Raw genomic sequence first — 23,745 nt, forward strand, 5'->3', positions numbered from 1 at the left:
CTCTCTCTCTCTCTCTCTATCATTCTCTGTACTAGAAAATCTAGAAGCATAACGAATCACTTTCACTTTCACTTTCATTTTCATTTTCATTTTCATTTCCCTCCCATCACAGATCTCTAAAAACCTCCATTCCCTCTCATCACAAACCCTAATATCTCATCGATCGTGTCACACTCTCGTTATACATTGTTTATTTACCCTCTCTTATACACTTCACTCATCAATGACTTTGGAACCTTCGCGAATCTCTCTCATCTTCATGGACCAACGCCATCTTTACGATGTCTGAGCTGCGTACTCGACCTCACAGAAATCGTCTCACAGATAACGCGCCGGCGGGAAGAGAACCGTTGCTGCCACCGCCGCCGCTCAGACAAGGAGGAACCGGAAGCAGAAGAAGAAGGACACGATCGTCGCCGAGGAAATCGAAAACATTGTGAATAACCACGACGAAGCAGGAGTAGAGAGATTGAAAGAAGTGGAAGGAGAGAACAAGGAGAAGTCAGTGGTTAGGGTTTCTAGAGAGGAAGCTATGGATGAGTACGATAGTGGTGGCCGTAGTGCCGATAAAGCTCCGGGAGCCGAAGAAGAAGGGAGTGCAACTCCACTTCCTGAGAAGGTGATTTTGATTCCTGAGAAATGCTCATGGTGAAGCATGCAAATGTTTTTTTTTTCTTTTCTATTTTCGTTTCTTGTTAATGTTTTGTTGCTAATTCGTTGTTTCTAGTTGAGTCAGAGGTTATGGATTGCAGCAAAGTTTTTTGTTGGAAGATAATTTTTGTCACGTGTTAGGAAAGTTAATGCATTTTGTTCTTTCTTAATTACAGATTCAAGTTGGTGGTTCCCCATTATATAGATTAGATAGGAAACTTGGGAAGGGAGGATTTGGGCAAGTCTATGTTGGTCGCCGCGTAGGAGCTGGTTCTGGTGCCGTTGAGGTATGCACCGTGTTTATGTCTGCCATTGTGGTGCTCCGTGATTGATACATATTGCCATTTGGGTGTCTGCATTTTTTAATTTTGTAAGGGTTGTTACATAATATTTTAGTTGGCAAAAAAAAAAAAAAACTTTATAAAATGTAAGGGCGTTATGACCCTTATTTTGTGCCGAAGTAACGGGAATAGATATTTTGATTAAATAACATTGTTGTGGGAAAAAAATTGTACACCAAAGGCATCTATGACTTTTATAGATAGTTATAGATATTGCTCCAATAATTGCAGGTAGCATTAAAATTCGAGCATAGAAACAGCAAAGGGTGCAATTACGGACCTCCACATGAATGGCAGGTTTACAGGTGAGTTTACCCTCTTTTCTGTGAGTGGAGCTGCTTTGCTGAAGGCATTTTCTATGCATGAATGCTAACTTTGCAATGCTTATTTTTTATAGCACATTAGGTGGTAGTCATGGTGTTCCACGAGTACATTACAAGGGACGGCAAGGTGACTACTACATTATGGTACGCGCTTGTAAGTTTTTTAATAAAGTAATGTGGGTTTCTATTGTCTCTGAAGGTTTTTGTAACATAATGTTACACACAGGTCATGGATATGCTTGGCTCTAGTCTATGGGATGTTTGGAATAACAACTCACACACGTAAGTATCTCTCTGAAATTTTATTGAAATGTAATTCGTCATATTTTTTGTTAATGTCTTGGTCAATATAGCATGTCTAACCTTTAGTTATTTTTTGGATCTAGGATGTCTACCGAAATGGTGGCATGTATTGCAATCGAGGCTATCTCTATATTGGAGAAGATGCATTGTAGAGGGTGAGACTCATTTTCCTGGTTATATTTATTATTTATACATGGGCTTTCTTTAATAACAGATTGTCTATGGGGCAGCCTGCTGCTTGAGTCTCGCCTTATGTTATCATTTGGGTGTTCCGTTTTTTTACCTCATGGGGAAACACGTCAATCATTTGTTATTGACTATGCGTGTCACAATGAAACAACAAAGTTTTTTTTTTTTACCCCGAGGTTGAGCAACATTTATTTATGCAAAAATAAATCGGTTGGGGAACTATTACATCTGAAATTCTTCTGATTTAGCTCTGGATCATATGATAGAATTTGCTCATACTGTTTTACTAAATTAAGTGTTGTGGAGGAGAGGTTTCTTGTTATCCAGAGGGGTGAGGTTTCTTTTTATCCAGAGGGGTGAGGTTTCTTTTTATCCAGAAGGGTGAGGTCCATGCTAAGGGTACTAGGATCAGTGTGTCAAGGTTAATAGTTAATACTTTTAACTCCCTGCAGTTTTCTCATTAGTTCAGACTGAGAGCAGGAGTTAACCCAAGTTCCACTTGCTATGGCCTATGGGGTGAACCTGTTTGGCACCTGAGATGTGCTCATGTGCACACACTTCATTTTGAAATTTGTCCATTACTGTATCTCAATTAAATTATTATATCATTCTGTGATTATGATAGGAACTTGGGTATTATGGGATTCATAAGTCCCAAATCAAGTAGTATGGCGTGTTGGGTGAGTATTTTAGTAGATTGGTTCTTTTCCCTTGTAGCTAGCTTTTAGGATTCATCAACTGCTTAGATACTTGTCGTATTACAGTGTATGATCCATGCCCTCAAATTTGTTTTTGTTCTTCCCCTGCCCGCAATGGTCAATTAGTAAATACTTAAATTGCAATTATTGCTTTATCAATTACCATGCAATACCAATGTTAGTAATATAATAGATATACAAGTTTCGAATGATTTTTGTACATGTGCTCTAGTATATGTGAATTGCATCTTGTTGCAAAGATCAATTTTTCATCCTGCTGTTGTTGTTGCAGATATGTGCATGGTGATGTAAAGCCTGAAAACTTTTTGCTTGGACCCTCGGGAACCCCTGATGAGAAAAAGTTGTTTCTGGTTGATCTTGGATTAGGTAAAAAAAAGCCATGTTACCCTTTGATGCTTTCATTGTCAATGAAGATATGCTTATTCTCTCACTTTTCTACACAGCAACTCGTTGGCGTGATAGTTCAACTGGCCTTCATGTTGATTATGATCAACGCCCAGATGTATTTAGGTTAGTTCTTTATTTAGCTTCTATAAACCTTATTTAAATCAATGCATGATTTTTGAATGATTCTGTATATCATATTCTTGGCAGGGGCACAGTTCGTTATGCTAGTGTGCATGCACATCTTGGTAGAACAAGTAGCAGGAGAGATGACTTGGAATCCCTTGCTTACACACTTGTCTTCCTTCTTCGTGGTCGGTTACCTTGGCAAGGATATCAGGTTATCTTTTTTCAAATTTTCTTATCAATTTTTTTTCCTTCAAATTTAATTACTTTAGTGTTAATACTACAAGAAAAGCATGATTCTTATGAAATTGTTTGTTACAGGGAGAAAATAAAGGATTTCTTGTCTGCAAGAAAAAGATGGCCACTTCACCCGAAGCTTTGTGTTGCTTTTGTCCTGCACCTTTCCGGCAGTTTGTAGAATATGTAGTAAATTTGAAGTTTGATGAAGAACCAAATTATGCAAAATACATATCCCTTTTTGATGGAATTGTGGGTCCAAATCCTGACATTAGGCCCCTAAATACCGAGGGTGCTCAGAAGGTACTTGTTTTGTTATTAGTTTACATGCGTTATATCATTTAAGGATTCAGAGCCATACTCTTAAAGCCCTTTTATGGGTTTGTGTTGTGAAGCTTATATGTCAGGTTGGACAAAAGAGAGGACGATTGACCATGGAAGAGGATGATGATGAACAACCAAAGAAGAAGGTCCGAATGGGTCAGCCAGCAACACAGTGGATTAGTGTTTACAATGCTCGTAGACCAATGAAGCAAAGGTTTTGAGCTGACATGACATGATATTTTGCTGTTATTGTATAGTTGACCCAGTTTTGACTTTCTATTTTTTGGCGTAGGTATCATTACAATGTGGCCGATGAGCGGCTTTCCCAACACATTGTAAAAGGAAATGAAGATGGTTTATTTATTAGCAGTGTGGCTTCTTGTGCTAGTCTTTGGGCACTCATTATGGACGCTGGCACTGGTTTCACATCACAAGTTTACGAACTCTCTTCCAGTTTTCTTCACAAGGTTGGGTAATTTTCATTTTTCAGTTACTCTACTATCTAGTATCTAACGTAACACAATTTTAGTGATATTTTTGTTTGCGTTATGTTAAATATTTTGTACTGTATTTCATTTTGAAGTTTATTCAATTTGACAAATCATGAATCTGTTTTACAGGAATGGATTATGGAACAGTGGGATAAGAATTATTACATCAGTGCCATAGCTGGAGCTAGTAACGGGTCCTCATTGGTTGTAATGTCAAAAGGTTAAAGTCATTCTTGATGCATTATATATTTAGGATGGCAACAGTTGACTTGACTATGCATTGCATAATATGACCAGTAGTGTTGTGTTTAAATCTTGTCTCACTTTTATTTGTGATCTGCTGTTCCTTACAGGGACCCAATACATGCAACAATCCTATAAAGTCAGTGACTCGTTTCCATTTAAGTGGATCAACAAAAAATGGAGGGAAGGATTTTTTGTCACTGCTATGGCCACTGCTGGCACTAGATGGGCAATTGTTATGTCCCGTGGTGCTGGATTTACAGAGCAGGTTTTTTTCTTTATGTTTTAGATTGAAAATTTTGTGACAGTGAAGAATTCTATCTGACATGCATATCTTCTTTTCTCTCTAAACTCGATGCTAGGTTGTGGAACTTGATTTCCTGTACCCTAGTGAAGGTATTCATCGAAGGTGGGAAAACAATTACCGCATTACTGCAACTGCTGCAACGCCTGATCAAGCTGCTTTTATTTTAAGTGTCCCAAGAAGAAAACCACCTGATGAAACTCAAGAAACGCTCCGCACGTCTGATTTTCCTAGTACTCATGTTAAGGTAAAATTGTGCACCTGATTTTCATGTATTCATTGTCAATCAACTTTACTACATGCTTATATTTGATATATTTTTCTGCAGGAAAAATGGGCAAAGAACCTCTATATCGCATCTATTAGTTATGGGAGAACAGTTTCATAAATGGCTGATATTTTTTGAGATTCCAGCTGATATGATTTTGACCTATTGCAAGATTCCCGCTTGCCTACACATCTGAGTTGGGAACCGAAGATCCTCCATGATAAATTTCCTGTAGAATGCAGTTCAGCATTGGTGCTTGCAGTATGCTACACCTTTCTTTATGGTTGTCATCATATATTATATGATACAAAATCTATGCATCGTATTTCAATGCTGTCAAAAGTATTTGAGCTGTAAGCAAACTTAGATCTTTTGTGTCAATTGGGACAACTCTTTTAATATGAATTTTGTACAGTTCTAAACAGTAATTATTATGTTGAAGGCGTAATTATTTTTGTTTGATGATGGTATTTTGCAAATATGCAACTAAAATTTTCCAGCGGGAACTGGGCGCTATAAGTAGGCCTACCTTGTACTTGGCTCTTTTATCCTTACCTCTTGATTTAAAGCTACTCTGAGGCTTCTCAATGTCTGAATTTGGCCTTGGTGACAAAAAGTTGTTTACTTCTCCAGCAGTTTGTAATAGCATAATCATTGTGGTCACAATGTTGTTATTATTGTTGTTGTTCTAGTCTTTTATGTGATAACCATATACTGTATTATTTTGAAATGCACCAACCTATGTATTTGGTTTCTTTGGGTTTTTTCTAAGACATAAATACGGTTGGTTTGATTGATATGAATGATATAGTTTCTTAGGTTCCCTTTTCCCCCCCTCCAATTATGCTTAATTTTACATCTTGTGTTTTTTAAAAACTTTTCTTTTTGAACTTATGGTTTGCATATTGTTTAATACGTTACTGTGAATGTTTCAATTCAATTGACTCTCTAAGAATGAGAGCTGTTTAAGCATTAGCTCAGTCTGTGCTAGTTGCAAATAATTGCATTCTATCTGTGTTGATATTCTGAAAGTTCCTTTTTATTTTTCTGACCAAGCTGTACTTCCAGTATCTGAAGTCTGCGTGATGGATTTCTGGTGATTCATCCTGACTGGATGCTTATTTTGTTTGATTATTTTTCTAAAACAAGCACTGCAAGATGCTGTTTTGTTACTCGTTGGAAGTTGGCTGTTTCGAATCTCGTCTTTGGAGTTCATTTTTATACCTCTTCACTGTTGAGTATTACCCGAGTCCGTGACACTTAGAAACAGGTATATAATTTTACATATATTTTTATTCACCTTATGCAGCCTGAGATTTGTGATGAATATAAATGTTTCATATGGGATGAAACATGTGATGCTTATATGGCCTGATGGCATCCGAGCTTCGTTCCAAATGTTTTGGCTGTTACTGATGTACATTTCCTCCTCTGAAATCAGATATTCAGGTTGTTGTAGATGTTTCTGGTTGTCCAATGCCATGAGATGAGGCTGAAGCAGTCCATGTTTCAAACAGGAAAGTTGTTTAAGGATCTGTTTTTTTTTTTTTGGGGAGCTAACCACATGTGATTATTTCCACTCTTTCAAATATTTGAATTTTCTGTGAAAAATTGAATGGTCAAGATTTTTAGTTTGGAGAAATTCTACATATCGGTTAACATAAAGTCTTTATGTCCTCTCCTTTGCAGTTTTGTTGTTCTACTTCAATTATCAATGTGTGGCAGCTGCAGACTATTATTAAAGTTGTGTCTGTTGGTAACATTCATGGAATTGATATCTCTCCGTCTTCCCCCTTCCTTATTTCTCCCCATCGAACACCTCCCCGGTCTTCTCCCATGTTCCCCTTTTCTGTTCCTTTCTCTTCGTAGTCCTTTCTCATAATTTGCTTTTATCTATTAGTCAATTTTGCATTTGTTGAATGTCATTTTGTTCTTGAATTGAAGAGTAGGGTGTTTTGCCCGATTTTGTTACTTCCAATAACTAGATTGATGAGTTTTTGATAGTTTATTGTATGGTGTTCTTGTCAATGGTTTTATGAAGTCCGAAAAATTGAAGGTGAATTTGATTTTGGAAGAAATATGAGGTGGTGTGTATGACTCAATCATTGCATTAGAAACAAGTTCTTGAGGGCTATGGATGGAATGTTTTTGATGTTCACTGAAGTCGTTGAAATTTTTTATTAAATAATATGAATTCTACATATGAGTTTACTTTAAAAGAGGGACCAAAAGTGAAGATTGAAAACTTTATAGGGATTAAAAGTTGAAGGAAAATTTTAGAGGGATTAAAACGAAAAGTTGACATATTTATAGGGACCAAAAACATATTTAACCATTTTTTTTTTAATGAAAATCTTTAATTTGGTTAGAATCCCCAAATACACACAAAAACGACTTTTCTTTTCTACTTAATCTAATCTAAATTATTAAAAAAAATAAATCTTTAATCCTTTACTGGCTTTGACTAGGCCATATGCTTGAATTCACAAAACTATCTTCCTACCATTTGTGGCTTATAGTTGATCTCATGAAAGTCTAAGAAACAGTCTACAATCAAGTGATCATATTCAAAGATTAAACGACTCCACAACTTGCAAGGTTCAATAGATTATGTATCTTTTGCATAACTTTACTACCTTAACCTTGTTCCTCTATACAATGACAGCAAATCAGTTATCCAAAAAGATCATAATCCAAAGTTTTGCGAGCATATTAAACAGTATTAAACCATTGCCACCTTACTTAAGTATGGACAGCTACTGAAACATCAATTGGTACAAATGTGAGGACGGTACACATTTACCTTGATTAATTGGGAATTGAAAAGCTAATAATACTTATTTTAAGATCAATGATCAGGGGTCGTAAATTGATTAATTGGACGAGAGATAGATAAGTAAACGATTCTTATTCAAACTATCCAATATCATAATTTAAACACATGTTTTGATTGCTCATGCAGCATTTATATTGTAAACTTTAGATACACGACTCTTATCGAAACGTTACACCTTTAATCCTCTTCCAATAGCATCAATATTTGTAACAAGACAATGCTCATTTTCATAGCATTACGGAGAGAAGACTGGAGTTTGTCTAAGTTAGTTGCAAGTTGGCTAGAACTAGTTAGTTTAGTTATGATCAATATATATATATATATAAAGTGTATCTTAAACTCATTGCAGTAAACTTACAACTAACTCCAAAGAGGCAAGGCATAGTCCACACCCTAATGCATTGCCTGTTTCCTAGAAGGGAGTACTCTACTCACGATGGAGGAGAAAGAACGGGCCTTGTCAATGATAGTTGTATCAAGTTGCAAATGTAAGGATAGCAGGTATGAAACCAAGAGGGATGCTTAGAGTTGGAAGATGATGATGATCCACATAGGGTATGGAGATGAGGTGAGGCTGTGGTGGTATACAAGTAAAACTTCACAGTAAACAGTGAACTTGCATCAGTGGCTCTATTTTAATTTCTTTTCTTTTTAATGTATACTTTTTTTTTTTGTATTTTTGAACTTCACAGTATCTCTTGCATGAATAGATTATTTCAAGTATAACTAGTTAAGAACAAAAATTGCATGCATTAACAAAAGGAACTATGTTGTATTTTTCATTAATTAAAATTTATCTCAATTTTTAATGATGTGTTCGAGTGAAAAAATATTAATTACAGTATTCTAATGATAAATATAAATCTGATTCTTAACGTTTTTTTTATCGTGCCCTTATCTACTAAATAATAACAAAAAAAAGACATAATTTAGTAACAACTAAACAGCATTTTCCATTGCTAAAAAAAAAACAGCATTTTCCGAAAGACCCACCTTCTAATTTCTACGCACTTGACTCCCGACCTAATTAAAAAGGGAGGGAGAATGCATGTTCTAGCTTTAAAAATTGCGCAGAAAATCATCCAAATAGTCAAAATGTCAATTGCTGTTTGATTCTTGCCGTATCCAGGTAACTGCAAACTGTTGGAAAACTAATTACCCAACTGGAACGTCAAAAAGAAATATTGTCATGTATATCTAAGATCTTGGTCTGTGGCAAAGTCTCCTCAAGCGAACTCTTTCCTAGAATATTAAAAAAAAAAAAAAAAAAAAAAAAACATAGAAAAATTATAAATCACACATGAAATGGTTAACACAACCAAAATGCAGAAATAACACCCACCTCATTGTTGTCGTGATCATATCGAATTAAAATGTGACACCTGCAACCTCGGATATCATGCATTCTCCTTTGGATCTCTACAATGTGAGCATCATAGTAAATTGCTTGATCTCTTCTCTCCTAAAAACACATTGAAACTGTCAAGTTAATTTCATTGATATCCTTTAACTGTTCTATGGTGAGGAAACTTTGGCCTAAATCACCTGGAAGCACAAAACATAGTCTCCAACTTTCAGGTTGGAACACTCTGTGTTCTCGAAAGGAACTGAGCGTTCTCGGACTGAATTTTTTATGTTGACCCACTCATCTTCCTCAGCTCCAAACCCAACAAATCTGACTCTGACTTCCTTTACAAAAGGAGAAATTGTATAAGCAGGCAAAATCCAGTACGACCTATAAAGGGAAAGCTATGAACATATAATTGTAAAAACTTACAGGTTCCCCTGTGCTAAGAAATCTGTGGGCGAGAAATGTCTCAACATCGTACCTGCAGCAAACCTTCAGACTTAGACAAATTGTAATTTAAAAAGTGCCACTGATGTCATTGTCGAAAATACCGTGCCTGTATGTCTATGACTAGGCAAAAGTGTAATTGCACAAAATTTAATGATATTAGATGGTAGTAAGAGTTTTGAAAATCAGTGGAGGAAGAAAATTGGCAGTGAAGGCAATTGGGCATCAAAATAATGTGGTGTTGCATAATTAAATAATTAAGTTATGCCCAAAAGTTGATAACCCAACATCGAAATATAGATGGCTCAATTTTTTTTGAATATTCTTTTCCCATAATCAATGGAAAAGCAGTAGGCTTAGAGTTTTTGTGATAACAAACTAACTATCTGTGTATGTTATGATTGGTTTTACTGAACTGTTTTATGGTTTATAGTTGAAATTGGCTCCTTTCACTTGAAACACACCACACATACAGGGTTGCACTTCAATGCCTTTGGCTTTGGTGTCTTTAGTTCATTTTTGATGAGAGAGAATGTTGGATACAACAACAACAACCAAGCCTTATCCCACTAAATGGGGCCGGCTACATGAATCAAATGACGCCATAGTGTTCTATCATACACCAAATTTGGATCCAACTCATTGACCTCTAAATCCTTTCTAATGGTTTCTCTAATAGTTTTCCTAGGTCTTCTCTTTTAACTTGACTCTCCTCCATTTGATCTACTCTTCTTACCACGGCATCTACGGATCTTCTCTCTACATGCCCAAACTATCTAAGCCTATTTTCTACCAACTTTTCTACTATAGGTGCTACCCTACTCTCTCTCTAATGGTGTCATTCCTAATCCTATCCTGTCTAGTCTTACCACTCATCCAACGCAACATCCTCATCTCTGCTACACTTAGTTGATTCTCATGTTGACTCTTAACCGCCAAACACTCCGTACCATACAACAACGTCGGTCGGACTGCTGTCCGATAAAACTTTCCTTTCAACTTAAGTGGTACTTTCTTATCGCACAAAACACCCGAGGCTCTTCTCCATTTCAACCACCCAGCTTGAATACGATAGCTTACATCTGCTTCTATTTCTCCGTCATTTTGTACGAAGGACCCAAGATATTTAAACCGTGTAACTTGGGGTATGATATGATCTCCAACTTTCACCTCCAAGGTAGACCTACTTCTCCTTCCGCTGAAGTTACATTTCATATACTCCGTCTTGCTTCTACTCAAGCGGAATCCATACGCTTCTAAGACTTGCCTCTAGGTCTCTAGCGTCCCGTTCACTTCCTCCCTCAACTCACCCACCAAGACTACATCATCTGCAAAAAGCATACATCTCGATGCTAACTCTTGGATGTGTTCCGTCAATACATCCAAAACTAAAGTAAAAAGATAAGGACTTAGGGTTGACCCTTGGTGCAATCCTATTGTTATGGGAAAATCTTCGGTAGTCCCATCCTGCGTCCTCACACCAGTCGAAGCTCCCTCATACATATCCTTGATAGCCCTAATATAGGCAAACCTAACCCCTTTCTTCTCCCGGGCTTTCCACAAAATCTCTCTCGGTACTCTATCATACGCCTTTTCCAAATCAATGAAAACTAAGTGCAAGTCTTTTTTATCCGTCCGATATCGCTCCATCACGCGTCGAAGTAAATAGATTGCTTCCATAGTCGACCTCCCAGGTATAAAACCAAATTGGTTATCCGTAACTCGAGTCTCCTTTCTTAGTCTTCTTTCGATCACCCTTTCCCATAACTTAATGGTATGACTCATTAGCTTAATTCCCCTATAATTCGCGCAATTTTGTATATCCCTCTTGTTCTTATAGATTGGAATTAAAGTGTTTCTTCTCCACTCGTCCGGCATTTTCTTCGTCCTCATAATCTAAAAAGGTTTGTGAGCCACACAATCCCTCTATCGCCAAGACTCTTCCACACTTCGATAGGTATGTTGTCCGGCCCAACTGCCTTGCCACTACTCATCCTTTCCAACGCTTCTCTAACCTCGTGCTCTTGAATCCGACGATAATAATTATAGTTTCGGTCCTCCTCTCCGATGTCTAACCTGTTAGAGTCGGGTAAGATCTCATATCCTTCATTAAATAGTTGTGAAAATACTTCTTCCATCTACCCTTAATATCTCTTTCCTGAACCGAAACTCTACCCTCTTCATCCTTAATACACTTTACTTGGTCCAAATCTCTTGTCTTTCTTTCTCGTCCCTTAGCAAGCTTATATATAGATTTCTCTCCCTCCTTGGTACCTAAAGATTGGTATAATCTTTCAAAAGCTTGAGTTCTCGCTTCGCTCACCGCTTTCTTAGCCTCTTTCCTAGCTATCTTATATTTATCCCAAGTTTCGACATTTTTACACCTAGACCAATCTTTAAAACAATCTCTTTTGATCCGAACTTTTCTTTGAACACTGTCATTCCACCACCAAGATTCTTTACCCCTAGGTCCAAAACCTCGAGATTCTCCCAACGTCTCTTTTGCTACCTTTTTAATCTCATGTGCCATCCTCTCCCACATATCATTTGCACTTCTATGTGGTTGCCTGAAGCCTCCCTCTAATATCTTGTGTTGGAATATCCTTAGTTTTTCACCCTTTAAATGCCACCACTTGATTCACGGAGCCCCATTTTGACTTCTTCTCTTAGCCCTCCTCTTTACCCTTACATCCATAACCGTCACTCTATGTTGGTTAGTTAGGCTCTCTCCAGGTATGACTTTACAGTCCAAACAAATCTTCCTGTCGGATTTCCTAATAAGAAAGAAATCTATCTGAGAACATGAGACCCCACTCTTGTAAGTGATAAGATGCTCATCTATTTTCCTGAAACAAGTATTAGCTATAGTAAGATCAAAAGCCGATGAAAAATCTAAGATGGATTTACCCTCCGCATTAATCTCCCCGAGACCATACCCCCCATGCAAACCCTCGAAATCTCTTGAAACACTCTCGACTTCGCTCATCGCTTTCTTAGCCTCTTTCCTAGCTATCTTATATTTATCCCAAGTTTCGACATTTTTACACCTAGACCAATCTTTAAAACAATCTCCGAACTTTACTCTGAACACTGTCATTCCACCACCAAGATTCTTTACCCCTAGGTCCAAAACCTCGAGATTCTCCCAACGTCTCTTTTGCTACCTTTTTAATCTCATGTGCCATCCTCTCCCACATATCATTTGCACTTCTATGTGGTTGACTGAAGCCTCCCTCTAATATCTTGTGTTGGAATATCCTTAGTCTTTCACCCTTTAAATGCCACCACTTGATTCGCGGAGCCCCATTTTGACTTCTTCTCTTAGCCCTCCTCTTTACCCTTACATCCATCACCATCACTCTATGTTGGTTAGTTAAGCTCTCTCCAGGTATGACTTTACAGTCCAAACAAATCTTCCTGCCGGATTTCCTAATAAGAAAGAAATCTATCTGAGAACATGAGACCCCACTCTTGTAAGTGATAAGATGCTCATCTATTTTCCTGAAACAAGTATTAGTTATAGTAAGATCAAAAGCCGATGAAAAATCTGAGATGGATTTACCCTCCGCATTAATCTCCCCGAGACCATACCCCCCATGCAAACCCTCGAAACCTCTCGAAACACTCCCTACATGCCCATTTAAATCCCCTCCTAGAGAAATCTTTTCTCCTAACGGGATATCCTGAATTAAGCCTTCTAGCTCCTCCCAAAACTTCACTTTAAGGTGTGCTTCTAACCCTACCTGAGGTGCATAAGCACTAATTACATTAAAGGTGTCTTGTTCCACTACAATCTTTAGGGCTATAATCCGATGTCCTATCCTTTTAACATCTACAATATCTTTCTTCCACTCCTTATCCACAATGATGCCTACCCCATTTCTCGATCTAACTTCACCAGTATACCAAAGCTTAAATCCTGAACTATCTAATTCTTTCATCTTTTTCCCCACCCACTTAGTTTCTTGTAGGCACATAAATTGATCCTCCTCCTAGTCATTGTGTCTACTACTTACATAGATTTTCCTGTAAGTGTACCTATATTCCAAGTTCCAAAACGAATCCTATTCTCATGAACTATAGCTTCTTTACCCGCACCCGTTCACGAAGATGCGGGAACCCTTGCTTATTTTTCACTACATCCAGGCGGCGATGCAGCGGCCCTTGCTCATTTGACACTGTACTCGAACCATACAGCGCGTTGCTTCCGGGCAACGACCTAGCATTCACACTATTTCGTATTTGGTCCATGCCATAGATATTCGACAAAGTTTTACGTTGGCTGTCGAGGCCTAACACAACCCTCTCCTTTTACCCGGGCTTGGGACCGGCCTTGGCAGGATTGTGAGAGAGAATGTTGGATATACAACTTAAATGACTGGTCATCAAGACCAGATTTTAGTCAAATAATCTTGACCATCTATGATTCCATGTATAGTTATAAAAAGACAAGTAAAGTTAAAAGATTATATAGATACAATGAGCCTCACAATTTTTTAGCATGTATAATACGGGAACTCTTATGCAAATTGCATTTCCAGAACACCAGATAATTAACTGAATACTACAGCACAATTTTAGCCTACTATAGATGTGAAAAAGTTCAGCTACCGACAGAGACATCAGTGGCACTTTTTAAATTACAAAACAAAATGTTTAATGCATAATTGAAGATTTCAAGCAATCTTTCTGTCAAATCGAAAGCATGCCAGGAATACAGTGATCAGTGATGAAGCTGTAAACAATCTATGGACCACCAAAGTAAAAATGGAATTGAAGATTAAAAAATAACAATTTAGTGTGGATTAATATCAGCATGTGGTTTAATGTTTCAGAAAAGTATTTATCAAAACCTTTCGGTGACATTATAATTTAAAATACTTTATATATGCAGAATTCACGAATGGATTACTAAAGAATTTAAGCTAACTGCAAAACTGCATATGCGCTCACCATGCCTGGTCTTTCGAAGATCTAGCTTCAAATTCCAACTCTGATGAGTCTCGGGTGTTTTCTCCTGCAAAAAACTCATTTCAGACTCAACCTCACTAGATGTGTTGGTTTAAGCAGTTGGCTCAAATATTCGTGAACACAAGGTAGAATCTAACTAAATAAAAAAGAAAAGGAAAACAGAAAGTGGGAAAGTCCATGATCCTTTTCATAGTCCCTCATTGCTTCCCAGTCACTTCATTGTCCTTGGTGTCATTTTCTTAAAACTAACATGTCTCTAATACCATAATCAATGCAGTTTAACATCAAATTGACATTATAAAGTTTCATAAACCACCACATTCTGAAGCCGCATTCTAAAGGCCCAAACATTGAAATACACACGACAATGTGACCATTAGAATGCTCAAAGACAGCACCAACTATCCTAACAACGTTAAGGTAATGTAGGAAGTCTGACCTTCCGTGCATTGAGGAGAAACCAATTCATTTTGAGGTACTTTTGGTGAGTCTTGGAGTCTAGTCTGAAACCAACTGTGTATCTAAAATTCCCATCAAAATAAAGGAACAATTAATTAAAAGTGCATTTCAAAGGAAAAAAAGACAATATTTTCATAAAAAAAATAAAAAAAAAAATGCTACATAGACAAGTTAAGAAAAAACAATAACCTCAGTCCATTTGATGACAGGTTTCCCAGCACGACCAGATGATAAGCTACAACCAGAACACAAAACAAGCGTGTTTCATTAATTGTTGTTAGAAAATAATACGACCAACAAAGAAACAATGATTGAGAGAGAGAGAGAGAGAGAGAGAGAGAGAGAGAGAGAGAGAGAGAGAGAGAGAACAGACTTGAAACTTTTGGCTAGTTTTTGGTAAAAATCGAGGGTGAATGATTGTCCTTTTGATGATTCCCTTAGTAATTTTTCCATTCTCTCAATCTGAAATTAAAGGTAACGGTTATTGAATTGAGAAAGAGTTTAGAGAGTATAAGAAAAAAGAAAAAGAAAAAAAAAAGTAGGAAGGTACCTCAGAATTGGTGAATCCGGAAAAAATGGGTCTGTTGCGAGGACGCAAGCGATCCATCGTCAACACAACTCAACTCTTTTCTCTCTCGCAACAAATAAAGTACAGAGTTATGTTAGTCAAACTATCAAACTATAAACCCTTTCTCTTCCGGGAGAAGTTATTATACATACCATAGATGCATAAAAGCTTCACAAAATTATACAATTAGTTTGGTTTCTATCAAAACCATATAACATCTTAATTATTATTTAAAGGTGACAATTAGGGTACCATGGAAGAATGATGGGTAATTTACCCTAACCAATACACATTAGCTACATAAGCACATTTTTAAGTGGTATCCATAAACTATCTTGACCCCACCAACAAATTGTTCATTTTCATTGGTTGGTGGGTAAATTACCCACCATTCTTCAAAGGTAATCTAGAAAAAACTTTATTTAAAATCATGTAACAATAATAATTTCATTAAAAACCATTACACAATTATTTTAGTTTTAGATACAAAACTGTGAAATCGTATTATCAAATCATCTAAGCCACTTTGCAAGCTTTACTTAGTTGAGGTACTAATTAGTCTCTTATGATATTTTCAATTATTCATATGAAGGTTGTGTGGTAGGAGTTTGAAGTACAATGCACTAATGCACTCTTAGAGTGTTTTATTGAAATTGTCTTGTTTCAAAGTAAATTCATCATTTTCTATCTTTAAAATTAAGTGGATTGGGAAATTATTCATATAATGTGCCCTCTTTCATGCTACCTGATAGAATAGCATTAAGTTAGGTGGGTTTCAAGGAATTGGGAATTTTGAGTTTTGGTTTTAGATTATGTAATTTGAGTGTATTATGCGCTGAATCGGAAGAAATTAGTGGTTTAGATTCTGGAATTGTGGGCCTTATGCATGATAACCGCACTCTTTCTCTTCCCACTTTCACTATTCTCGCTCCCTATTTTGTTTTAATACTATTTTATTTATTTATTGTTTTTATTATGCTTTTTTAAGGATAAAAATAAATTTAATCTTTTTGGAAGAAAAAAAAAAACTTAATAGCAGTTTTGACCCCTATGTTTTAAGAAGTTGCGATTTTGACCCCCTAACTAAATAAACTACAAAACCGCCTCCTAAGTATTGACTTTTTTGCAGTTTTGGCCTCCCAGGTCAATTTTGACAAAGTCAATGCACACGTGGACGCCACGTGTGTATTTTTATTTTATTTTTAATTAAAAAAATAATAATAATTTTTTTGATAATTAATTAAAAAATAAAAAATAAATACACATGTGGCGTCCACGTCAGCTTTGACTTGGTCAAATTGACCTGGGGGGTCAAAACTGTAAAAAAGTCAATACTTAGGGGCGATTTTGTAGTTTATTTAGTTAATCCTTAAATTTGTTAAATCTCAATCAAGTTAGTCCTTCTGTTCAAACGGAGCGTTAACGGTGCTGACGTGACCGTTATTTTTTTTATTAATTATTAAAAAAATATTTTTAATAACATTCTTAAATTTTGACGTGACCTTAACAACATTCTTAAATTTTTGAAGAGTAGTAAACTCTATTCTGAGTGAAATGTGAAGAAGGAGGTATGTGTAATGCAGGGGCAAAATGGGAAAAGCATAAAAAAATAACAAACTATACTTTTTTCAATTTAATCTAATTAGTCCTTGAACACGTGGCCTCCTTCTTGCCACGTGTATAAGACAACACATCATGCAGGGGGACATATATATGAACATGGCTAACGGATCACTTGGACAGAGGGACATTTTTTATGGATGTTTGACAAATTCAAAGACTAATTTGATATTTCGCATAATTGAGGAATGAATTTGGCCGATCCGTGAAAATTCAAGGACGAATTTGATGGTTCACTCGAAGTAAAACACTGGTTGATAGCACATTAAATATTTGTTCTTAATTTTTTTTTAAAAATTAACTATTTTTCTTTTATATGAAATTCTCAATTTTAGAAATCCTTTTAATTTCTCAAAAAAATAGACATCTCTATTATAAATGTATAATTAATATCACAAATTTTACAAATATGTATATTTGTGACATTTGTCGTTGTATGTTATTAATTTGAATGTTGTGACTTGTGAGTTTATTCGTAGATTTACTCTTTATATTTTTAATGGTATTGAATGTGTGTTGATATTTAATTTACTCTAACAATTTGAATGAATATCTGTCATTTATTCACTCATGTCACTTCATAAATAAATAAACAAAAACAAATAATGAAAGAGTAAAAAAAAATAAAAAATACATGTGAGCTTAGCTGAGTTGGGGGATATTTAATTTTAGCAGACACTCCAATTCTCCGCAATCAAATTGTGTATTTTAAAACTAAAAAAAAAAACTAAAAAGGACAGTAAAACTAAAATACCCCTGTTGTGAAATTAAATTTACAAAATCAAACCATTGATCCATTTTCTATTCCTCTCTCACTTGTTCCTCGCCATTATCTTCGTCTTCACATCCTCGCTCTCCGAATCGCCATGGATCGCCGGAAATCATCGCCGGAGGAAATCTCAAGTTCAGAAGCCTTTACAGTAAACTTGTTATGCGGTTTTGGTTTGGCTCTATCTTTCTGGATATCTAACACTGTCTACTCCGTCAACCTCGTTACCGATCCTTCTCTCACTCTCTTTCTCATTTCGGTAACCTACCTACCATCTCTTTCTATTTTCTTTTATTCAATTTCTCAATTATTATGTTTTAATTCACCGCCTTCGTCGTCGTCGTTTAGATTATTGAGCTTCCAATCGTCATCCTTCTCTACAGTCGCTATCGACACAATCCCCAACAATCCTCGGTAATGCATTGTATGCCTCTTCCTTAATTTTTCTTCTTCTTGTCGATAATATTCTTTAGTTTGATTATGATTTATGTATGTTCTATGTAGTACCTACGAGCTGTTGCCAGAGGCATTCTAGGACTCCCAGCAGGTTAGTTCAATTTCTCTTTTGATGTGATTTATGAATATTATTCCGTGTTTCATGTCACTGTAAAACTATTTTACACCATCAATTATAAAAACTGGTCATACTTCTTTTATCTTTTACTCTGCAGGGGCATTGCTAAATTCTTTAGGAGCTATTGCTTTGGGCGCACCTGTTACCTTTCAGTAAGTCAAATGATTTTTTTTTTTAGAGTACATTATTTTTTTTCTGCTCAGGATTGATGTCATTATTCATTAGATAGAGGAATTGAGGAATTGTTTAGATTCACTTTTTTAAGTCTATCTACTGACATAATGTTTGTTATATTGTTTGGGAGAGCTTATGAAAACAATGTATGACATGTTCATAAGCCCTCAATGATGGCTTTTGAATACGACTTCAAGTGTATATGACAACAATTTCACTTTATTTTATCTTTTGTTATAAAATAATTTTTACATAAACACCAATATCATAAGTGTTTATGCTATAAGCGCTTAATTAAAATGTTTATCTTTATCCAAACAGGGCCTGTGTTTAAATAGCATTGTTTAAACAAAAATACTTGACCCCCCTTCTATTATGTGTAAAAGGTGCCTTTTCATTTTTAACTTTGAAGATCTCTTAATGATTTTTTTTGCAAATTTACCTGATACAGGTTCCTGCCCAAGACTGTATATTGGTCTCTTATGATGTCATTGTTCACAGTGAGTGACTAATCCATTGCCATTTTCTTGCTTACGGTTATTGCTTCTTCAAGACTATGTTTCTGTTATTTATTGAACTTGTCTCATATACGTTTCTATTTAGCCATTCATATTTTCAATTCTTTTATTACTACCAGAAAATTAGAACAAAATGTTTTGCAATTCATCTTATTTTAGTAAAAGTTGTGTTCTCATAAAAGGAACGTTGGTGTTAGCTTAGTCTTTTTCATGTTTAATTAAACAAAACCATATCTATTATCCTTTGGTTACATGTTATCAATCATCTAGTCTAGAACATATGTTTGATCTGATTCAGTTGGGAAAGGTTCTAGATATAAGCCATTGATATTTTCTTACCTCAGTATAAAAGCTTGACAGCCAACATTTATTGAAGTGAAAGTGAGTTGCATCATTAAACTTGCAGACTTGTCCCCACAATATCAATTCAAACATCTATTTTTCTTGGAAGATTTTTTATTAAGATCTCCTACAACTATATTTCATGTAGTGAAATGAATTTCTTATCAATCCTCTTCTCCATCCCTGAATAAATCACATCTTTACAGTCACATTGATGCACAACTTATGCTATTACAGACAGTTCCAGCATCGTGTGTTCTTGGTTCGTCATGGGCTGATTGGAAACGTATATTTGCACAAACAAAGTATGTTCCAGTTAACTTATGCAAAGTTTTCTACAATGCAATCTACTTATTTGGTCCTTTCCGTTTGGTACTTGTATTTACATTATTATAATCCTTGTACTATGTTTAGGCCGAATGGATCTATTGAGTACCTGATTTGCTTACATGCCCATGGAGCAGTTATTGGGGGATGGTTTGGGGCCTGGCCAATGCCGCTTGACTGGGAGAGGCCCTGGCAGGTAATTTCTTTTTTCTAGTCCTCTGTACTTGAGATAATTGATCACTGTATACTACAGTCCTAGAGCGAATAGGAAGAGCAGTTCTTACCAAAGATACATTTCTTCCACATACCTCTACACACTGTCTTCCCTAAGTCAATTAGTTTATTTTTGCGTATATCATCCCTCTTTAACTTGTTTAATCACTTGAAGATGTTTCAGTTATTTATATTCATGTTTATGATGACATTTTTTAAAAACCAGCATCTCTCTTCTTACTAGCTACTATGCTTGAAATGTGTTTCTGAAATGGAAATTGTTTTTGTGCTATAGCACTAATAAAATAATAGGTTTTATATAAATCTAAAACGTAGAAGTACCATGGTCTAAGATGTCCTGATTCATCCGTTTACTTTTTGGCATTGTTTATCTTGCTGAATGATACAAGAATTGCTCGCCAAACATTAAAACTTCAATATAGTCATTGGAATATAAATTTATTGAACATCTCCCTGTAAGATATATACACTTCATTCCTCGTTTTGTTTTGTTGTTCTTAAGTTCTCTCAATTTCGTTGTTAGAGTAATATGTTCATCTTAATTTGTAGGAATGGCCTATTTCTGTAAGCTATGGAACATTAGCTGGTTACCTTGTGGCATTAGTTGCATCATTAGGCTTTGTTCTTGCTCATCGTAGGAGGTTGCTACATGTCAAAAATGAATGAAGTGCAAATGACTGATTCTGGTAATTGCTAAGTTCATAAAATAGCATCCAATTTTGATACTTTATTGAAATAGCTTACCTTTTGATAAAAGGGTTTTCACTGAACGACTCTTTGCCTGAATGGTTTCAGTGAAGGTTGAGAAACTAGCTGCGATTGCAGAAGAAATGGTGACTTGGTTGGTATTAGAATCAAGGTCTGCAAATGCACAAAACAAGTGGGTGAAATAAGAGGGATCAATGTCAGAAACTGCAAGGCCACTATCAGAATACCAATAGCCACCTTTAATTTCAGCTTTTGCAGAAGAGAATTGGAGTTGGAAAATCACGAGGAGAGTAGAAATCAAGAGGAATGAAGGTTTTTTTGAGTAGGCCATTTTCTGTGTTGCTATGCAAATTGTCTCGGATAAGTGATATATAGATAGATATAGATAGATATATAACAATATAGCAGCACATTTTGTTGACTCTTCTCTTGCTTGTTTCATAAGTTTTCTCCTCCAACCTTAGCTTATCGTATGGAACTGCGGTGCTTTCTCGGCGTCGAGAACTGTTATCCTAAACAAAACAAATAACAATAAAAATGGTAGACTTTGTTTTTTTACCTAAAAATGAAAGATTTCTTTATTATTATATAAACAATTTTTCTAAATCTTTCTCTGGATTCTTTATCCATATGTAAAAGAATGGGATTATTGATTTTATTGCAAAAACGTGTTTTTCACAACTTTAGAATGAATATTAAATTGAATGCAAATTGTGATTGTTATTACAATCAAAGTATACCGGTATCATACTTGAACGGTTATACACAAATAAGTTAAAAAAGGATTACCATGCCACTTTTACGGAGGATTAACACCAAATAAATAATTTTAAAAAGGATGTAATTTTTAAGTAGTTTAGTGACTAGAAGTTTGTCCTTTAAGCTAAATGAGAGGAAAATTTGGGGTTCGAACTCCGACTCTTGCATATTGCAATGTTTCTGTCAATTTGGTTAACCTCTGAAATACAACAAGATGTGATTTTTTTTTGTCAAATTTCATTGATTATTGCAATTCAAACAACAATGTTTTGGTGTAAAAAATACAACCACAATGTTTTGGCGATCAAACATCAAGAGAGATAAGTGTATATTTTAATACAAGAGTATATGAGAGTATAATTTATTTATTTTTCTCAATGAAATACGAGTTATTTATTAGTGATTAAATATCATATGAAACATCATGTAGAACAAAGGTTAGAATTAAAACAGCATAAATACTAGACTAGCTAGAGGGTGGTGAAGCAAGACATAAAGACAATAATCTCCTAACTGGTTATGAACTTTGATAATTTCTCATTCTGTACTCCATTAGCTACCAAGTTGCGTAGTGTATTTTGGTGGCTCTGTATACTTTTCCCAAACTAATTCGGAGGTGGGTCAACCTTCCATATTTTCAACCTAATCTTAATGAATTAATTGAAAATTTTAACCTTTCTTCTTTAATGTGAGGTTTTTCTGTCCACACAAAAAGTTCAAACAAACAGTGTACTACGTAACGTGTTATTTCGTTCACTTTCATCATTGACCCATATAATCCTCTATAAAAAAAACCATTCACTCGTATAACTATGGTTGAATGGGAATGAGTCAAAATATATTGATATTTTTTTTTTCGAGGTACAAATATATTGATAACTTAAAACCCAATTCACTAAAATTGGGATATTTTTTATTCCACCAAGAAAGTTGATTTCTTTACACTAAAAAGGTTACGTTTTCTGGTAATTCTAAAAGTTACGTTTTTTTTTTTTTTTTTTTTTTTAAGAATAAAAGTTACGTTTGTTATAGACTAATAAAAGATATTTTATATGTTTTAAAATGATTCTATGAGAAGCACTCACTCAAAAATAGTAGAAGCTAATTTAAACTCCTTTGATATAATTGAAAGAGTAATTTGACATTTTGACCATTTTTAATTTTTTTATTATCCCGTTAAAATAAGAGAAATGTTAACCAGTGCCCCTGTGACATTGGTTAAGGCATTATAAAAAGAATTTTGTCTCGAAAATTGTGTATTCTACTTTTTAAAAGTTAAAAAATTATTTTTTTTCAATGCAAAACTTTACTTTTCTTTATACTTTTAGTTACTTAACTAGTACCCTGAAGACACCGGTTAACGAGACCCTTAAAATAAATATAAAAAGATGAAAATGATTTTTTCATGTGAAGTTATTTAAACTAAATTTAGAAAAGGCAGAATTCTTTTAGAAAAGGCAACCAAACATAATGCAAAATGCTAGAATCAAGGTGAAGGCTTGCAAACGTGAGTCTACGGGTTCAAAACGCAATACAAAGGGTTACTAATTGTGGTGGGTTGATAATCCAAAAGAGTTTTGCACACACAACCAATCAAAATATTTTGAATTGCTACATTTGATCCACATAAATTAAAATCATTAATTGATGTGACAATTCAGAATGTTTTGATTGGTTATATGTGCAAAACTATTTTAGACTATCTATGCACCACCAAATAGATTTTTTTTTTCTTATCTCTAACACCGTTTTTAAAAAGTAGTTTACCAAAAGAGTTTTTCTTCTCTAAAAGAGCTTTAAAAATTGGATTACCAAACAAAAATAATTATTCTCTTCTTAAAAACATTTTTTTTAAATTATTAAACAAATTATAAAAACTAAAAAGTTTTTACAACTTTAAACTTAAGAATAAAAAGTTGTATGGTTTTTTTCTTTTACAAAAGTTGTATCTAAATTTAAATATGATGAGAATGTTACATATTTTATTTTAGGGTTAACAAGTCTTTACCCCTCTGTAATATAGGTCATTTTTTATTTTTCTCTCTGTAAAATATTTTTTTTTGATTTACCCCCTGTAAAAAAAAATTGTTTTGATTTACCCCCTAATAGGCCAAACAAAAACGAAAATTTCTTGAAAAAATAAAATAAAATTGGTTTTTGTTTGGCCTATTAGGGGGTAAACCAAAAC

At 35.1% G+C, this 23,745-nt stretch overlaps 3 protein-coding genes across 4 annotated transcripts; 2 read left to right on the forward strand and 1 right to left on the reverse strand.

Annotated features, from left to right (window-relative positions):
• Positions 1–6,896, forward strand: LOC25490136 (casein kinase 1-like protein HD16). 2 transcript variants are annotated; one of them, XM_039832141.1, is made up of 18 exons: positions 1–619; positions 828–938; positions 1,224–1,297; positions 1,390–1,459; positions 1,542–1,597; positions 1,702–1,773; positions 2,798–2,892; positions 2,970–3,036; positions 3,121–3,250; positions 3,358–3,576; positions 3,669–3,811; positions 3,890–4,064; positions 4,218–4,308; positions 4,442–4,599; positions 4,694–4,882; positions 4,964–6,173; positions 6,345–6,469; positions 6,593–6,896. In XM_039832141.1, the coding sequence occupies exons 1-16, from the start codon at positions 533–535 to the stop codon at positions 5,021–5,023; spliced, it is 1,797 nt and encodes a 598-aa protein (XP_039688075.1). In that variant the 5' UTR covers positions 1–532; the 3' UTR covers positions 5,024–6,173; positions 6,345–6,469; positions 6,593–6,896. The 2 variants fall into 2 exon arrangements, with proteins under 2 accessions (XP_039688075.1, XP_024635555.1); XM_024779787.2 differs by having other exon boundaries at positions 6,345–6,896.
• A 1,693-nt stretch (positions 6,897–8,589) lies between these two features.
• On the reverse strand, positions 8,590–15,730 carry LOC25490138 (protein SAWADEE HOMEODOMAIN HOMOLOG 1). The gene is made up of 9 exons (XM_013606590.3): positions 15,515–15,730; positions 15,338–15,426; positions 15,154–15,199; positions 14,945–15,026; positions 14,488–14,551; positions 9,517–9,568; positions 9,285–9,428; positions 9,082–9,201; positions 8,590–8,981 (listed from the first exon to the last, which is right to left on the reverse strand). Exons 1-9 carry the CDS (start codon positions 15,569–15,571, stop codon positions 8,937–8,939), a joined length of 699 nt encoding a protein of 232 aa, XP_013462044.1. The 5' UTR covers positions 15,572–15,730; the 3' UTR covers positions 8,590–8,936.
• A 2,198-nt stretch (positions 15,731–17,928) lies between these two features.
• Positions 17,929–21,256, forward strand: LOC25490139 (phosphatidylinositol-glycan biosynthesis class F protein). Its single transcript, XM_013606591.3, has 9 exons — positions 17,929–18,180; positions 18,270–18,335; positions 18,426–18,468; positions 18,593–18,647; positions 19,121–19,169; positions 19,767–19,834; positions 19,944–20,052; positions 20,640–20,776; positions 20,886–21,256. Exons 1-8 carry the CDS (start codon positions 18,019–18,021, stop codon positions 20,754–20,756), a joined length of 669 nt encoding a protein of 222 aa, XP_013462045.1. The 5' UTR covers positions 17,929–18,018; the 3' UTR covers positions 20,757–20,776; positions 20,886–21,256.
• The last annotated feature ends 2,489 nt before the right edge of the window (positions 21,257–23,745 follow it).

The sequence above is a fragment of the Medicago truncatula genome, chromosome 3, assembly GCF_003473485.1.
Source record: "Medicago truncatula cultivar Jemalong A17 chromosome 3, MtrunA17r5.0-ANR, whole genome shotgun sequence".
Classification (NCBI taxonomy): Eukaryota; Viridiplantae; Streptophyta; class Magnoliopsida; order Fabales; family Fabaceae; genus Medicago; species Medicago truncatula.

Coding starts and splice junctions, on each gene's coding strand:
- LOC25490139 (XM_013606591.3), top strand. CDS start 18,019: ATGGATCGCCGGAAATCATCGCCGGAGGAAATCTCAAGTTCAGAAGCC. Junction 18,648..19,120: donor GGCGCACCTGTTACCTTTCA/GTAAGTCAAATG, acceptor TACCTGATACAG/GTTCCTGCCCAAGACTGTAT. Junction 19,170..19,766: donor TTATGATGTCATTGTTCACA/GTGAGTGACTAA, acceptor ATGCTATTACAG/ACAGTTCCAGCATCGTGTGT.
- LOC25490136 (XM_024779787.2), top strand. CDS start 533: ATGGATGAGTACGATAGTGGTGGCCGTAGTGCCGATAAAGCTCCGGGA. Junction 1,598..1,701: donor TGGAATAACAACTCACACAC/GTAAGTATCTCT, acceptor TTTTGGATCTAG/GATGTCTACCGAAATGGTGG. Junction 4,600..4,693: donor GTGCTGGATTTACAGAGCAG/GTTTTTTTCTTT, acceptor ACTCGATGCTAG/GTTGTGGAACTTGATTTCCT.
- LOC25490138 (XM_013606590.3), bottom strand. CDS start 15,571: ATGGATCGCTTGCGTCCTCGCAACAGACCCATTTTTTCCGGATTCACC. Junction 14,552..14,944: donor TTCTCCTCAATGCACGGAAG/GTCAGACTTCCT, acceptor AGTTTTTTGCAG/GAGAAAACACCCGAGACTCA. Junction 9,202..9,284: donor ACTATGTTTTGTGCTTCCAG/GTGATTTAGGCC, acceptor ATGTGTTTTTAG/GAGAGAAGAGATCAAGCAAT.